The sequence below is a fragment of the Xylocopa sonorina genome, chromosome 18 (genome assembly GCF_050948175.1).
Source record: "Xylocopa sonorina isolate GNS202 chromosome 18, iyXylSono1_principal, whole genome shotgun sequence".
NCBI lineage: Eukaryota > Metazoa > Arthropoda > Insecta > Hymenoptera > Apidae > Xylocopa > Xylocopa sonorina.
The window spans coordinates 1,204,642-1,223,310 of record NC_135210.1 but is presented as its reverse complement, the minus strand read 5'-3'; the positions used below and the strand labels follow the sequence as shown (position 1 = coordinate 1,223,310).

Genomic DNA, 18,669 nt, shown 5'->3' with positions numbered 1-18,669 from the left:
AACAATTTCTTCTTTTATCTGTAAATCACAATTTTACTTTATTATCGATAATGTGAAGCAGCTAAACATGATTCAATTCTTCAGCTACTTCATATTTATATTATTTTCGCCGTGTTACATTACACGATAGAAATAGTTAAATTTTCTGCATAAATAAATGCAACACTTCAATGTAATGGCTCTTTTTCACTTGAGAATTACACAACAGCACAAGAACCACACCACCTACGGTCCCTTAGCAATAAATGTCAGCTCTGTCATCCTCAATCATCACCCGAAAATTGCATCTACGCTGTTCTTTTCGTAGGTAGGTATAAAAGGAAAAATTGCTACGGGTGACGTACGTACGATAGATTCCCCACACTTTCCAAATCGATTCGATAACGCATTCATGGCGTTATTCCAGCAACGCGGAGTTAGGGGGATCATCGTTTATTTAAATTTCCTCTATGACACTCGATTCTGTTTGTGCGGCGTCCACACCGGGATTCTCCGTTAAAATACGAGAACAGATAGCTGGAAAGAGCGAGAGGGGGCGAACGGGTCGGAACTGTGCCAGAAAAATAAAAAATAACGAGCGGACTGGATAAACGGCGGGAAATGAAACGTCCTCCTTTTTTCCTCCTATTTAACGTCCAGTCGCGGAAATGCGCCCTTGAAACTTCAACCTCTCTCGTCCACCCGGTTTATCACAGCAGCGAACATTGGTCGGGCGCCAAGATATTTGCCAACCACCCCAGATTATTCCCAGGTAAACGGTTCTCTCGCGAGCTACGTCCTCTTTGATGTAAGTCATGTTCAAGGCTGGCGAAATTGGAACGCTCGAAGAATTATTAATCGGGGGTGAAACGAAGAGTAAATAGAATTTTTGCTTCGGTTAAACGGCAAGATTGGAAAAACACATTGTATTTGATTGTCCAGTAATACAGTAGCAATTGGATGGCCAATAAACCTAAAATATGGTATATCAAATATGTACATCGATGTTATTGGATTATGAAGTCACGTGCCACCAGTAGGTCGTTTTCCCTCGACAATAGTCGCGTTTTGGCGCAGAAACGTGACTACACATCATCTTTCAGTATCCCAATTCCCATTCCAAGAATTCTCTACGTATTAACCCTGTTTCCTTAAAAGTAACGTTTCACAAAAATTGTGTACTCTATCGTACATGCTTCGTTTTCGTTGGAAATCAAATACGAAAATTAATCTCTTATCCTCCAGTGAGAATTCAATTCTCTAGAGAGAGTGCAAGGTAAATTATAGAATATAAATCGGTATTAGTTATATCGAAAACAAATTCTCTGTGAAAGAATCGTTGAATTATCGCAGCCGAATTTGAATCGAATCGAAGGTACAACGAGAAGGCAAACAATTCTCCCTCGAATCCAATCAGAATGCTTCCGAAAACACGCCCACGACGTCTTCGCCGCTCTGTTTACCGTCAACTTGGCAATAGCTGTTAGTTTCGGGAGTAGCTTCGACGGTAATCGATGCCACCGCGGGGGTGACTTCCCGGGGCCAGGATTTACGGGGCAGGGATCCATTAGAATCCGGCGAGTCGCGGGTAAGCAACGAAATAACGGAAGGTTGCAGGGTGGAAAGCGACGAGCTGCAACCCCTCGCGGCATACGGCGCGCGTTTTCCATCGGGCAAATAGAATTTGCGGTCACCAGCGCTGTTACAACCCCGCGGAACCTCTCCAAATGCTATGCCTCTCTCTTTCGTAGAAATTCCGCCTCCTCTGCTCAAGAAATCCTCGCCACTTGCCGAGGGAATTCTGCTTCTCTTGCGATATTCTGTTCCGTCGTACATGTTTTCCTCCTTTATGGAGATTTTATGATGCTCGTAAAAATTGTTGCTTTAGTTAATTCTCTGCTCCTCTCTTGGTCCTCTCACCATTTATTCCGCATTTTCCAAATATTTTTTTCTAAATATTCTAAATTTTTAATAAGCTGCGATTCGACTTCGCTAAAATTGAATCTACACATATTACCAATTCTTAATCACTCTTGAAGGTATTCAACGAATTAAGTAAACGTATTAGTAAAAACATTTCACTATAATAATAACATTCAATCCTCACCCCTTTCAGTCGCAACCTAATTACTGACGTGCCTTTACTCGTAGGAAAATCTTAGGAATGTCATTCCCCCCGCGAAAATCCATCGCTGTAACGGCTGTGGCTTCGAGAAATCTCGTTTCCGTCTCGAAAATCCAGCTCGCGTCCCCTGGTTCCGGTGGTGGTCCCGAAATTCTGCATCTGCCGCTGAGATTACGCGTATACATATGTACGCGACGATATACGTGTACATATGTCCGATGCGCAGAGATGATCGCTGCGCTCGGACGGAAGAAAGAGGGCGGTAGCAGGTGGCTCGCCCTCCGTTTTACGAGCGGTCGCCAAAGGGCAGTATACCGGATGTCGTTTACATGCGAATCGCTCATCGGGGAGAAACTCCGGCACGGATAAACTCTAGATTTGCGCTGGCCCGCAATTTATGCTAACTTACCGATTCGACGTCGTTCCGAGAAGAGCGGCTCGTTGAACGTCGATGACGAGAAACGAATCGAGCCACTCCACTCCACTGTGGCCTCCGATTGGATTTTCTCTGCCCCGTTGCACTCGTTTCGTTTGCTTTCCATTTAGATAAAGGCTACATTATTTCTCTTTATTCTATCACGGAGTTGGTATAGATTTTTCTCTTAATAGAAAATGAGCCAGCGTACAAGTAGTTATTTCCATTCGATTGGGTCCTTGAGAAAATGGTAAGGAAAGTAGAATCGATCTGTGATTCTTGAAAGCTTTAAAATTTGAATTTAAATTACTCGATAATATTAATTCAAATGTAAGTTGAACAATCGAAAACGAACGCTTCGTTTCGAATCTGCTCAATCGTTGAACTTTTCGATTAACCTCGAGCATACCACGAGAACATCCCCACGACAAAAGTGACGATTGTCCCACTGGAATTCCGAGAACATTCATCATCGATCATACGACGAGAGACTCTCCATACAAGACGGATCGTCGGTCGTAACGTCGATTCGATCTCGTTACCAGCGGGCATCCCCAATCCCCGAAGAATTTTTTCATGGGACGTTTGAATTTCAAAGTCTTCTCCGTAGTTAGGAACCCGTGGTGGTGTCGCGACGTTTCTCCAGAAAACAGGGGGACGATACGTCAGACGCGAGCTCATCAACGGGACGAGTATCCATCGTGAATACTAATGCATCGCGATTGCGAGGGGGTGGCTTCTGTTTCGTGGTAGAATCGTCCGACCTCCGTAATCCCGTGTCCGCTCACCATGAGCCTGCAAATCCACCGAGCTCTACGATAATTCTTTCTACTTTCTTCGATATCGCGTTTGTTTTCCTCGCACGACCACCCATCATCGTATTCCAGTGCCCAAAGCTACGCATTCTTACGATCATCCTCTGAAGTTCGAAGACGCGAGTAACGATGGCTTACCCAGGGGAAGTTTCCTTTGAGAAGTTTCAGCGATCGCCACCAGGCGATTACTGAAGATATGAAATGAAATAAAAGGTGAGCTAATAATTTTTTACATGAAATTTTATTAGAGTAGAATAGACAGACTTTTTGTCTCTCTAGTGCACAGCTTTTATAATTAATCATCGATAGAAAAACAAACAAAATTGAAACCAGAGCAAGAAACATATTCGTGCGACGAGAGAAAGTGCCGAAAAGCAACTGAAGTGGTGTACGCGAAGATCGGAAAACAACAGCGTAATCGCGCGGCTACGGCCACGTGCTCGAGCCGAGCGTCGCCGAATAGAACCGAACGTGGCCGAGCTTCGGATTCGTGTTCGAACCTGCTGTCGGAATGCTTTACTCTCAGTCGTAGGCGCGTGTCAGGTACCGCTGTGTCTCGGGTGTGGGTGTTTCGAAGTTTCCCTTCGTTTTGACATTTCTCTGTCGTGTCGTGTGGCATTTCACTTAAAGGATCACAAACGCGGTGTAACTCGTAACGAGCCTGAAAATTTATCGGTTCACTTAACCTAAATTGCTTTAGTTGTCATTAAGTTGTCGAACTATGGACAGATGGTCTTCACGTCACTTGTAAATATTTCTCGCGAACTTTTCGATCTGTGGAACAGTGAATAAGTGGTTAAATAGTATTATACAAAACCGATGACGAGCGTGTTAATCGAGTAATGAACTGTAAATTCGAATGAAGTAACCGTCAGAGAGAAATGAAGAACCGTTCGAGACAATTCCGGTGGCAACGATACGTCGGATAAAAGGTACGCGGAAATATAATTGTCATTCTGTTTGCGATATAGTGCAGTGTAAGCAATGAAAATGTTCTATATAAAGTATGTATATCAGAAATCGTGTTAACTTTAACGTTTAGTTAACTTTGTAACTTTGTGTTTGCAACGTTTAGTTAACTTTGTAACTTTGCGTTTGCAACGTTTGTGTTAACTGTCACGTTTAGTTTCTTATTACTATTTAACGCTCACCGGCACAAATGTGGACGTTATGCTTTCTATATACTTTTTCTATTTCTATCAATGCAAAATGAACAGATCATAATAAAATAGAAAGTTAAGGTATTTTTTTTCTTGATATAAAAAATTGTCCCTAAACATTTAGATTAAGATCGAGAAAGAGATAAATTCTGATATAAAAAATAAGAGCAAGAATATCGAAAAAATCTGTTCGTACAAGGCACCGTTCTCTAAACAATGGCATTTGTAAAATTCAATAATTATAGTCGACTATGTAACTAGTTAGCGAACGAATATAATACGGGTGATAGAATCGTCAGGATTTTAATCTAGCTACGTTATGAATATGCTTACTGTTTCATGCATCATATGTAATGTTTAAGATGAAATTATTGAAAACAATCAACTCGTTAATAAATTATTCGATTGTGCATATTATATTGCTGAAGAAATAGCGATATATAGCCTAACGTAATTATGTGAATAATGTTTAGTGTTGAGAAGTGTATGTGAATATTGTTTTGCATTGAAAAATACAAAAATCTACATTTTCATAATACATGTTCGCATAATAGTATTTATTACGTTGACTGCCGCAATAACAGGAAGTCAGACGACTCAATTCCGGTTATTAGTTATTAACCGGTTAACTGTACTTGACGAGTATGCTCGTTATGGAAAATGTGCACTTTTATGTTATAACGAGTATATTCGTCATAAGTAAAAAATAGCGACAATTTGCAATTTAAATTGCAATTTTAATGAAAACTAAAATATAATCGTAAACTTCAAGGTGTTTGAAATATTTTTAGACCAAACAACAAATAAAAGTTTATGAAAAGAACCGTATCCACTACAAATTATTTTTCACAAATATATCGTTGTCTTTTATTAGTTATCACTGAAGAAATTACGGATTCATATATTGTTTTAGACTATGCAAATAAGTGGTTGTAATTTCATTACAACCTAATTCCATATTAAATATACTCTGTGTTTGACGGGTATACTCGGCATCGCTAAATTTCTGCGACGTAAGTTAGATACGCATTTTCCAAAGAGGTTGAAACAGTTAACTGGTTGAACAATAAGATCTTAGAAAGAGAGATTATTTTCATAACCTAAACAGTGACTGCGTTAAAAAAGAAGTCGAACAAAATATTGATGGAATCGATTGTCATTTATATTTTATTTATCTTATGTAATGTATTAATTTTAAATCAATTATTTAAGTTATCTTCTCATTGCTATTAAATGTAAGAAATACCGACTAAAATACAGCGATATTTGGTTTAAAACTAAATCAGTACACACTGTATGCGATCACGTATTGTCTGCAGAAACTCGTCTCCACGTATCGTCGCGAGATCCTCTTTGATTCCGCTGGAGGGCACGCGTTGGTTATTTAACTTGGCCGCTGGAAGGAACACGGAAAGAAAATTGAAACTGGACTGGGGCAGAGAGGTCGACAGTCTTTGAAGACGCGCCAATTAGCGGGCCAGTCTCTGATCGTGAATCTGTTCGCGCGAAATGCTTGAACCAAGGGAAGTTAGCGGCGCGGCCCTTTTCAACGCATCCCGCGTTGCATTTTTTAATTAGCTCGCGATGAGAGACGAGGGAGACTGAACCGTTCTGGGTTCTGGTGTATTCGTGTTTGTCGTTAGGTTCCTGGTGTGTTTGTCGGTTGCCGGAAAACACGCCGGTGACTCGCATTGCCCGGTCTTTCGAGATTTTTAAGTGAAAGAAGATGCTTGTTCGTACGGGGAGGGTTAAAAGGCGAGGGATAAAAGGACAGACATCTCCTAAGTAACTTTGTATCATACCTTTTTGCGTTTACGAGCACATAGCGTAAATGTGTAGTTATTAATTTACTATATTACAATACTCGACTTTATATTATATCGAATTTAATATATTTGATTTAAAGTGTCGCGTTCACTGTCACCTTCAAATTGGTTTTTAAATCAGGGGTAATATTAATCCATAGTCGAAGCAATTTAAATCGATCGCTACAAAACAATTAACGATACATAAAGTGGCCCCCGAATCTCAGTTGCTGGTCTTAATCCCCTAGGAGCTGCCTCGGGAGACTCGAGAGATGTTCCAACCAGGTTGAACCGTGTCCGTCGAAGACAAATTCCGGGCGAGCTTTTCGAAAAGAGGGACCCCTTATCGGAGACCCGATCTCGACGAACCTCATCCAGGTTGCCGCGAGCATGCAATACGAATCTCGTTGGATCTCTTGCGTTAGCCTCTTTATCTCTCCCGGCGTTTACCCGAGAGGGATTACTTTCCCATTAGGATCTTGTCTTTCGAGGACAAATAGTCGAAACTCGAGAGCCGACGCTACCGTCCGAGCCGCCACGGTGATTTTTCCCCGAGGTAGAGAGATCCCCTTATCAGGGACCCGACAGAAGCCCGTCTTCCTTCTCTTCGATTTTTATTTTTACCGGCCAAGCGTTACTTTTAATGACTGAGAATGGCCCCCATTCCTCTTTCTCGAAAAATAAAATAGAGGATAAAGACAATCCCTCTATTTTATCTTTATTCTTTCACATAGTTTTCAAATTTTTGTGTTTAGAAAAGCAAGTGTGTACACTTACCTGTTGTTTATGTATGAACAGTGAAGCTGGCAATTTTAAAAAGGTAGCGGTTTATGAAAGTAATAATACATATGTAAAAATAATATGTACATACACATTTTGAGACATAAGAGGAAAATAATTTTATTCGACTTTAAATAGAAATAAAAGTATGAGCTGTACTGTTTAATGTTTATTCACTATTGGAAGTGTCAAAAAATACCAATAATAATAGTATTAATAATAGTAACTCTTTGCATTCGGTTGTCCTCTCTGAGGGAACATAGGCATTGATTAGCGATTACAGAGGTTAAACTTGATAGCTTTTTTAGAACTTTGGAATTAGAAATGCACATTAGCTATATTTTAGCAATAGTTTCTATTGTTAATGCCTGAAAAGGAGTCGAGTGCAAACTGTTAGTAATATGTTAAACTGAATCATATCATTAGCAATATGCGATAACCGTTACAATTTACAGAAATGTTTGAATTTGCATAAATTGATTCGATAATGTATTAATCCCATATAACGCGATTTCCTATTACACAGAACGTATCTCCCGCGTTCTACAAGAGTCTACTATAAAGGTTTGAAATCAATTGATAAGTTTAATGGCGAATATACCGATAGAATTAATTTTATTTAAAATTAAATAACAGAATACGCTGCGATTCTTCACTTATCCAGAGAAGTGTCGTTCCCCGCATCATCTTCTTCATCAGCTAGTATTTTTCATCCAGTCGGCTGCGACAATTGCCACTTTTTCGTTTCATACTACTGCCCCCGAAGTGAAATTGCAAGCCCACCACCCTCTCTCTGCTCGTCATCTCATTTCGTTTCCCACTCTGCCCCAACGGCTACAACGTCGTCGGAAATAATAGTCATCTCATCAGTCGGAAATGAATGCTTTAGATTACCACGATAAGCTGGTAAGCGTGAACCGTGCCTTTAGACGTATTGCCAACCTCCCAGCGGCAGGGCCCTCTGTGCGGTTGACGACTCCGTAACCTAGAGATTCGTCAACGTCAGACCCCATTAGCAACGGCCCTTCGTCTACCGTCGACCCGCTAATTCCCTCTTACGACAAATACAGCTTAACCCATGGAATATATTCTATGACGTTGTAATTAATAACACGTGAAAGAAGCGACAACGCCACGGGATACTGCCACTGAATGTAAACAATGAGGGTCAAACATTGCTAAATTTTTCTGATTTTCAGAAATATATTACCAAATAAAGTCAAGAAAGTTTAGTCACAATTTTCTAGATTTTCAAACGTTCTTGACACCAGATTTGATACTTGCGTTTTAATCGAAAGCCAGATTCTAGTAGAACAACTAAAAAATATATAATATTATCAAATAGTTATTTCGCTAAGATCTAGCTTTCGATTAAAATAGGTATCGGACCTAGTGAAAAAAATTTTTGAAACTTTGTAAAATTACGTATATATAACCAATAGTGTCACCGTGTAAGTTATAAATGTGTGCCCGTGTAAGCCTACTGGGAAAACATTTTGCATACCAAACGCGTGAATGCATATTCACATTTACGCTGTCAAAACACGTTGCTGCGTGTCATGGAACGTACGAAACCAGATACAGATCTCTCTGTAACAGCGACGTAATAGCACTTGCCGAATCCCAGTATTTTGCGGCAGCTGTAATCTTGTTCGACGTCGAAACGCCAGCAACAATGTAGCGACAAATTATCAACGCGTAACCGTCGCGTATGCACGTATACGGTCAAGTGTTTTCGGTTAATGCTCATAGGGTGGAAGAACGGCAAGCAGCGTCCGTTGGTTGTCGCACGGACACCAGATAAAGGCTAATTTAACGCCGCAACGGTGTTAGAGCCGTATCGTACAACGGCGCGAACGTTAAACACGCATCGTAAGTCCGTTTTCACGCGAAATCGTAAAGCCTCGGCTGGAGGCACCGTCGGTGTTGCATTTTCGACCGTTTTTCACGACCGCTTTACAATGTATCACGGAGATAAGGGGGACCTTCGCGATTAAGCCTGAATTCTGAGGTATCGCGCTTCGACGATTCCCGCGCCGCTCGGAGATTTACGCGGCACGCCGGATAGTCGGCATTCTTATCGCGTTAAGTAAATCGTTTTGTAGTTGCCTTTCGATTTACGGTTACTTCGCTCACCTCCGCGTATCATTGATAGGCGTCAACGAATCGAAATACGTGGAATTGTCGGAGAATCTTAGTCAGATTTGATTACACCAATTATAATTCTTTTTTCTTTTTTGTTACAATTTCAAGCTAAACGATCGATGGGATATTGACAGCTTTTATATTAGGATCGTAATCGATGGAATTTATTTTAATGAATTACGCGAAATTCGCCGCGTATTTAAGACCAATTTTATTAGTCATAAATTTAGCAAGACATTACCGTGCGCAGATATTGGTTGTAGAATTCAGAACGTCGATAAGGAAGGAATGTTCGCGGCGTAGTAATTTCATATCCGCGAGTATTCACCGTGATGAGGTTTATAGTTCGTTATGACACCCGTTGATTTACGATAAACGTAAACCGTTTCTTCCTTGCTCTATCCTTTTAATCGCCACTTTTAACGCTAGGTCGCATCTTAGAACTTCCTCGATGGACGTAAACGTTAAGCAAGTTGTAGCAGTTAAAAAGTTGTTTGCTCCTGAATCCTGCCAAAACTAAACAAATCCCCTTTAATCTTGCTTTTAATTAAAACTTCTCGCGCGAATCGCACTGCTAATATTTCATATCCCAAAGTTGTCACCGAACACCGATCCGTATTGTCAGAGAAGCCGCGTAAATCTTACAGATTTATATTTCCCTCGTACTTCGACAAACGGACATCAAACAGCGTTTACGCGAAACGAATGGACGAAGTTTCCACAAGTTCATGCAGGAGAGGGAGGACGATGGCCGTGAGGGAAAGAAAAGTCGAATTAAGAACGGACTCGTTATTGGAACGGGAAAGGTAGCGGGGACACGTCTGGTGCTCGGGAGAGACCAGATTAGACGTAACTCAGCGGAGACGGGAAGGAAAAGAAATATATGGCGTCAAATATTTAACTTAGAGGGCGGTGTCCTCGAAATAGGCTGGGAGGATAGAATCGTAAAGAAGAATTGCGTGGAGCAGGGATTCGTTCACGATGTTCGTTAGCGATCGGCAAATAGAAGAGATCCTATTACTAATGACCAAGTGGTTAAACAAAATTTCTGTTCTCATGTGCCGACTGTAATAATGACTCGTGTCGTTTCGAGTCTTTAATATTGTTTGCAGAGGATTAGAAGCGTATGGCGTGTCTGATTTGTTGACCAGCTTGGATATGGGGTGATCGTTAGAAATTTTTCATGTTGTTCGACGATACGTTCGACTGTCAGAGGAGCCTGATTAATTGTATTTACTGAATTTAAGGAACTTCGTTCTACGTTGTTCTTAAGTGTACTTCACTTCGTTTTTTTCTCATAAAAGACAATTTGTCATTTAAATTGATCGTCATGCAAAAATTTTTACTGAGACTGTTGACTAAAACCAAAAGTAAACTCACCTGTGTCCACAAAATGAAAGCGAACAATTAAACTTTATTCAAATAAAACAAGATTTAACAATCCAAGAAATACGTTTAAAGTCGCCAGACTAGTTTGAAAAGAGCTACAGCTTCGTCTTAAGAAGTCCCTCCTTCCGTCATAACTTCCATCACAAGTGAACGTCTAAAAAGAACCAACGGTTCTTTCGACACGATGGCGTTGAAAATATGCAGTCGTCGTGGTACCAAATGCGTATTCCAAAGCTGTTAGAATATGATTCTAATAAAGCTCCGAGTTTCTCGTTTCTTTTAAATCAAATTTGTAACAACATTTCTAACTATATCGCTTAATGAACCTTATGATCTAATTCTATTTCATCCGTTGACTGTACATGGTATATTGGATGGTACCAGAAGAACAGATTGAAAGTAAAAATAACTGAATTTATATTGTAAATAGCGTAAATAATATAGTGAAATAAGAAAGGGTTTTTATATCATTTCCTGCAGTAGGGCTGCGACTGGCCAAGGGGGAGAGAACTACCGCGAGATCACACGGTTCGACTTTCTATTTTGGTCGTCTCGCTGTGCTGCCATTCGTTTCGACTGTTGGATATTTTTAAAAGGTTCTAAACCAGCAAGCAACCCCCTTCGTAGCTTGAAATCTCCTTGTGTGGTATATGACGCGATCCCGTAATATTTTCGAGCTACCGTCGTCACTCCTGCGAACTCGCCTTTAATTCTAATAATGCACCGTTCGCGATACGACGTCCATAGCGGGTGGAGGGTCGCGGACCAGTCGAGGCAGGGTGAGGAATTATGATTTTATATGGATTAGTTTTGTTTCTCAGCAAATAAATATGTCTTGATCTATCAGTGTAGCGATTCTTGGAATAAGACTATGGAGTTTAGGTTCTGTTCTGCGGATCTATTGACTTCTGTTGATTCCCTGTTGAGTTATATAAATTTTTTTGTTTTTGTAGGTTTGTTTTAATTAAGTTGAAGCGAATAATGTAATATAATGAAATTCAATTGATTGCGAATATCGTAGTAACTGAGATGTCCAGATAATTTACTCGATATTATTAACTTAAAGGGGAAAATGGTGGGTGATATAGCAATAATATGCAGTCTACGTTTTACTCTACATATATATCATACAGACTTGTAGATTATATTTAAAAGAAAGTAACACTTTTTAACATTGTCTTTTAATGAAATACTCGAAAGGAAAAATGGCCCTAGATAATAGATCCATCACACTTGTACCAAACTGTCTTTTCTCTCCTGTGGCAGGAAAATGTGTTTACTAGGCATAAAGAAAAACGAGCATCCGGAGGCTGTGATTCCCCGTCGGATTCCGTTGTCACCAGTCCAGGTTTCTCTTGATTTCTCGATTTTTCCTCCACGACACACCCGCGCACCAGAGTAAATATTTGATGCGATTTTTCTTCCTCCTAACCCACCCTCATGACGCGTTCATCCGCGGCCATCAGATTCGCACCCTCGTTACTTCCCTCCTTCTTTCTCTACTATCTTACCTCCTTTCTTCTTTCTTCTCCCCCTTCGAGTTACCGCGTTTTCAATGATAATCCTCCACTACTGTCCCGGATTTGTTAAACTTTCACAACCGATGCCTTGTTATCGTCGTCCCTGTTTTCCACCGAGAAATAATCTTTCCCCCTTTTCTGTTTCGCTTTCTTTTACGTGGTACGCAGGCACGTGTGATTGTTTCATTGTTTCGTTCGACGATTCATTCACACCCGTATTTTCACATTTTCCCACATGTCTTACTTTATGCTTGATTTATTATCGTTACTCATTAACTGATTTTTTTTCATTCGTTCATACTGTCTTTATTCTCACACTCAGTCATTTGTAGATTCACACTCGTCCCTTGATTTATATACTCAGTTTAGCACTGATTTATTAATCCATTCACCCATCCATTCGGTTACTTACTTGTTCGTTCATTCAGTCATGCGTTAATTCCACTTTATACTCATTATCATCTACGTATCCATGATGCATTTCCTTATTTCTACTTTACCATTGATTCACTTGCTTATAAATCCATCTGCACGCATTCGATTCGTTCACCCATTCCTCCTATTCTCTTATTCCTTCAAGTGCTCGCTAACTCACTCAGTCAATCTCCTCCCGTTCTCCTCCCTTTTCACGTTTTTTTTTCTGCGCGAGGACTCGATGTTCCCGAATGGGAAGAGGGCGAGCTTCGCATCTGTGCCTGGTGCAGACGGTGAAAATACGACATCTTAACCGTTTCGAGGGTTGCAAAAGCGCGCGAGGAGAGGACATCGTGCGTTGCGTACGCGTGTGGTACATGTATAATTGCGTTGGGAAGCGAGTTCTCCTCTGCGTTTATCTATCCTCTCGACTACTTTACAACTGCGTGATAAGAACAACGATGCTCGCGCACAACGCGCAACTAACACCTTTTTTCCTTTGCCGAGGAAAAAGCTTTAAAATTCTCATACAATTATTCCGGTGGTGGAAATGCACAGAGGCCACTTGATCATTTAGTCAAGGATTTTTCCTTCGCTCAATCGCGGAAACTGTGTTGATTTATGACTCAAAAGCATTCGACGTAAAACTGTTTATGTATAATTAAAGTGCCACGACTGTGTAGAGTGATTTGTGTGGAATGACAGTATTTGAATTGATATCCTGCTCGTTCTCAATGGTAGAAGTAGTTTCATTAGATAGCAACAGATTTTCAAAAGATATGCCGCACGATGGAGGAATGCGTAAGTTATGGACGTTGGAATGTGGCTCCTTGATGCAAACCAATTAGGGAATGTTATTCTCTTGTTGTAATTGATCATGAATGCGGTTAAATGTATAAAACAAAACGTTAATTACTAATTTATATTAATTCAATTCCCAATTTAATTATTTCATTACTAAATAGGTACCATATGTGTGAGTAGAACAATTTTTAGATTTAAAATCGTTTTTTCTCTTCTTATAATAGAATAATTTTTTAAAAACCATTAATTACAAAAAATAACTCAATTTAAATGTTCTAACAAACCACTTGCAATAACTCACCTATAAACAACGTCCAACAATTCCTTCTTCTCTTTCTTCAACTAAATAGATTTCAATTCTCTAACAACAACTTTTCTCTCCTTAACACATTGTTAACTAGTCAGTTAATTCGTTTTCACTTTCTTCTTATAATAAGACTTTGGAGTTTCAATGGACATACATTATCTATTTCAGTTTATAAAACCCACAGCAATATAGAATATCGCAAAAGATTTGTTTCCACTCTATTACAAAGAAGATACTCCTTTTTGATATTTAGGTTTTTATCAGTTTTAGTAACTAAAAAATGTTAACCATGAAGGAACGTGGCGATGCTTTATCTGACCGTCCGAGTAACTTAGAAATAAATCGCAGTGATTCGGAAAGCGATAGTTTATCGGGAGACGGTTATGAATCTGATAGTGAAAGTGATTTTGAAAAAGAGTCGATTGAAAATGATATTATGCCAACGATTTATCATACAAAGAGAAAGACTATTAAAAGTTACATAAAAAATATGTTCACTTCAGTTCATTATATATAAAGAAAGTTCATCGGAAGTTTTTTTATGAATTGTTTTATTTCTACATTCAACTAAAAAAATAATATCCGGTGACCTAAAATAGCTTCTGCGTAAACTACCCAGGTAAAAACGGAGAACGTCGCGTTAGAATTTCCCTCCTACCCTCGACATTGCCTGTTCATTCTTCATCGACGCGAAATCACAGCCCGTAACCTTCATCCGCGACGCCGAACCCGCCAGCCTCGCCAGAGACGGGAGAGACAATCTCCGCGCGAAATCGAACCGCGAGCCCATCGTTCGCCGTTCTTCTCTCCCGAGTGTCGTTCTCGTCCCGAGGACGCACCGCGAATTTCGATTCCCGTTTTGCATACGCCGATCCCCGCGCGCGCACATGGCCTCCTCTCCTCGAGGAGAAAATTTGATGTAGCCAAACCCCTTACGAGGGGACCCCCCCTCTCCTCTCGTTTCCGTACGGTGCGACGCGTCTCGCATCTGGTGCACGGTTTTGATAAAAACGCGACCGTACGTACGCCACTTCGGGGGGTGTAAATCACGCGGATCGCATAAAAGCGATCGTAGAACCGACACGAGCGGCTTGCTCGTTTTTTTTCAGATTGTCTTCTCGTGATTCATGGCAGTTTTAGGTTGTAATATGTACTAGATGATTTAGTGCGCTTCAATGGGTATTGGTTGTAAGCTGGGTGAGCTATGGATGGTATTTGGTGCTCCGTGAGTTGTTTAAGATTCTGCTTCGTTAGATAAACGAATACTTACGTACTTGGGTCTTGCGCTTTTATTTGGGTAGAGTATTGGATATGGGTGATAGAAATAAATTTAAAGTCCAATATTCTATTTAACTAATTTATTACTAGGCTTTAGAGACCATCTTTACACTTCGAGAACTATATGAATTGCGAAAACACCCCAGAGAAAATCTGGGGTCCTCCTGACTAAGAAAAAATTGCGACGCAAAGTCTGCAAGTGTTTTTCTTTCAAGCCCTTCGATTTAAACTGATTAGGGACTTCTCGAACGGATGACATTCTTTTTGTGTTTATAATATACAGAATTCTATTTCTTAACGCAAGATCCATTTTTGTTTCTACGTTGACATGTTGAAATAATCCAACATAGAGGTGTAACAATTTGGATAAGGAACGATGCAGGTGGGAAATTCGGTTGATTAAGCACGCCTTTAGATGAATCAGTAATAATAAGAATAATAACAATAATAATAACAACGATAATTTTTTCAAAAGCGTTTGATTCCACAAAAATTGATCTACCATAAAACAACCCTCCTCGCGTTGATATCAAAATACAGGCGATCGTATCAAGGAGAACAAACGAGTGTTTTGGTGGCAGTAGACAGATAACGTTTACATATATCTAGCGGGGCAAAAACCGTGACGTTAAATCCACTACCTGCTTTCACTCGGACTAAAAACTTTCATTGTCTCCTTCACGCACAAGTGTTTTAATAATCACGCTTTAAGAATCACTAAAAGTCCTTAAAACGAAAAAAATATTTTTAACTATAATCTCGACTTTCGTATTATATACTGGAATATAATACATCATACAATGACTTCGATCATAAGCAGTAGTTGTTAGTTACAGCGTAACAATAACCATACAGCAATAAAACTATCAAATGTTTTAATCGAAGAAGGTTAATTAACAGAACCAACCAAGCCTATTGTCATTCTACATTTGTCAAACATATGGTGACAGTACGCTTACCCTAAGCAGCATCAATGCCCGAAGAGCTGTTACCTTTACCTTTCTTTAGAATCAATTTCCTATGGTGTTTTACAACCATATAGAGACTACTTCTCATTTTTAGTAAATTAAGATTACTAATTTACATGTGCACGTACAATATCCATATTTTCCATGAACATTCACTGGCCGTTAAGTCATCCAGTGAAGCAGAGCATACTAGAAAGATCCCTATCAACTAAAAAAACTCTTGTTCTCACCGTAACGATAGTCGATCAATTAATCAAACGCCAAGTGGTACACGCAGAAAACCAGCAACCATCGCAACGATTGAACTTTTTACTGTTTCGTTAACCAATCGAATTCAGTTGCATCGAAACGCAATTAGTGGCGCGAAAAATCGATGAACGTGTCCGATGGACGCTTAGAAGGCGATAGCGTTTTATTAGGGTGATCCAAAAGAAATGTCGGCTTTTAACCTTCACTATTAAACGTCCACAACTTTTTGTCTAATAAATTTTATCAACTAAAATAAGAACCATTAGAATCAGTAGAATGTCCCCAACGAGATACAAGTTTATTTATGCTGATAGCGTAAAATTCCGGGGTTGGCGACAAAAACGTTCAAAGCGTTTTTTGACATCGTCTTAGTTTTTCAAACATTTCTCGTGCGAGAAGTTGTCGAGATGCTTGAAAAAGTGGTAGTCAATGGGCGAGAGATCGAGTGAATATGGTGGATGGTCCAGAGTTTCGTAACTCAACTCGTACAGCTTTTGTCGCGTCGTCATTGAAACGTATGGTCGAGCGTTGTCATTGTTCTTAATTGCTTTTTGTCTTGCATTGCTAAAATGATCAAAATCTAGCTATAATTAAAATCGATCGTATAATATTTGTAATGAAAATAAAGAGCAGATTCTAAGCTTTAAAATGACATATATATATAATAAAATTTATAGAAATTTCAAAGATAAAGTTCAACCATATAAGAACCGACATTCCTTTTGTATCAACCCAATATCTTCTCTGGTGTCGGTCGACCTGCAGAAGCCTCAAAGCTCCGCGTCGTTTAACCTGGTCGCGGTCCGATTCGTGTGACGGCGGCTTCGTTGGGCTTCTTATTAGTCATAGGCCGCGATGGGTCGTCGGGGGGAACCCCTCTTGGACAACGTATCGAATGTACGATGTTGCACGTCGTGCGAGGGGGTCCTCTGCGCGAAGGGGCGCGCCCCTATACCCAGGCACCCCGATATATGATGTCCCTTGGCTAGTGTTTCGCACGACGTTCACCCGTTCGCCCGAAACCTCGTGCTCGCGCTAACGAAATAACGCGAATCATCGTGTTGTTCGTCGTTTTCCTGCCAGTGCTTGTAGTTTTCGTGTTCGAACAAAGATATCGGGGCTGTTTCGGGGAACGAATACGAGGCAGACGACTGTAGTCCAAAAGTGGAGTTGGAACTGCCATCTGGTGGGCCTCTGGAATGGAAATGCGGGAACGATTATGTGTTTATGGGGGTTCGATTAACTAATGGCGAGGAATGTGTTCCGTTTTTTTTGCATGTTTCTTCGGCAAGGGTTGATGGATACCTCTTGGAGAGCGTTAAACGATGTCGTCATTATCGTATTTTAGATAAGGAATATCTGACGAACAAGTATTTCGAATTGCACAGTGTTTTAATTTGATTTGATTCGATATCGTCGCAAATGTACATATAAATGTATTAAAAACTGTTGAAATACCAAACCTTTTCTTATATGAATTATAGGGGATATTTTATGTCTAACAAGTATTTATTATCCTTTCAATTAGTCTGAAATTCTTCGCATAAAAAGATATTTTTATACTATCCCTTAGTTTTTCCTTTTTAAGTGATTATTTTAAAAGTATCCGAAATTACTAAAGATTGCGCGAAGCTGAACATTTTGCAAGAAAATGTAATCTGCAATTGTTATCTGATCGAAGAACAAAATCGTTAAGAGACGCCAAGGACACGTAGAAAGATGGCAAACAACACGGCTGGGCTCGATATTGGGATTTATGTGTTGAGGGGTGGTTGTGAACGATAATTCGCCGCATGGCGGCGATCATGGAGGCGGTAACGCTTAGAGTGTTCCCTTTTATCGTATTATATAGACTGGACTTGGATTCCCGTAAACGTTCGGAGTGTTTTCGACGGGGAAAAAATGAGGCGTCTGTCGCACACGAAATTTTACACTGCCGAACGCGTCAGATGGCAGATGATCAATGTGCAACACTATCGAATAGGATTTGCGAACATCAGGTAATTTTTCATCCGCATGCGGGATAGACTCGTTTCGAAGAAATAAATGATGATACTGTTTGATACGATCCACTCCCTTTAGATTTTGATTCACGTGTCTTGAAAGGGAATTGAATGCATGTGTAACCACGTATGTTCGTAGCAAACCTAGAGTTATGTATTTTATGTATTCTTTTAGTATAATTATTATAATATTAATCTGTGCACTTGTGTGAAGCTGTTAGGATTAATATATTTTTTTGTTTTTTTTAAGTTCGGATAACTGGCTAATTTGTTTAGGTTTACACTGTGAAGTTGTAGTTAAAACATTACATAGATATTGAAGTATTTCTCTAATATTTTTGAAGATTTTCTACGAGTAATCGCAGCTACGTAGTTTCTCCGAAGATTCGTTAAATATGCTCGCTGTAAGCGCTTTGGCCACCCTTAAGAATTCACCCTCCTATTCGCATAGAGGTTGTCGCACTTGGACGCCATTAGCACTTGTTAGACACACAGACATCCTTGCGCGTTCTA

At 39.9% G+C, this 18,669-nt stretch overlaps 1 protein-coding gene across 3 annotated transcripts in view; it reads left to right on the top strand.

Moving 5' to 3' along the window:
- LOC143431424 (uncharacterized) overlaps positions 1 to 18,669 on the top strand; it is a 105,438-nt gene that overhangs the window by 42,873 nt on the left and 43,896 nt on the right. Inside the window, exon 1 of one of the 3 annotated variants that reach the window (XM_076908134.1) lies at positions 18,028 to 18,153. The exons of the other annotated variants lie outside the window; for them this stretch is intronic. Coding sequence (XP_076764249.1) covers positions 18,056 to 18,153 — 98 coding nt within the window. The 5' untranslated portion in view covers positions 18,028 to 18,055. Of the gene's footprint in view, positions 1 to 18,027; positions 18,154 to 18,669 lie in introns of those variants that run through there. 3 annotated transcript variants of the gene reach the window in all.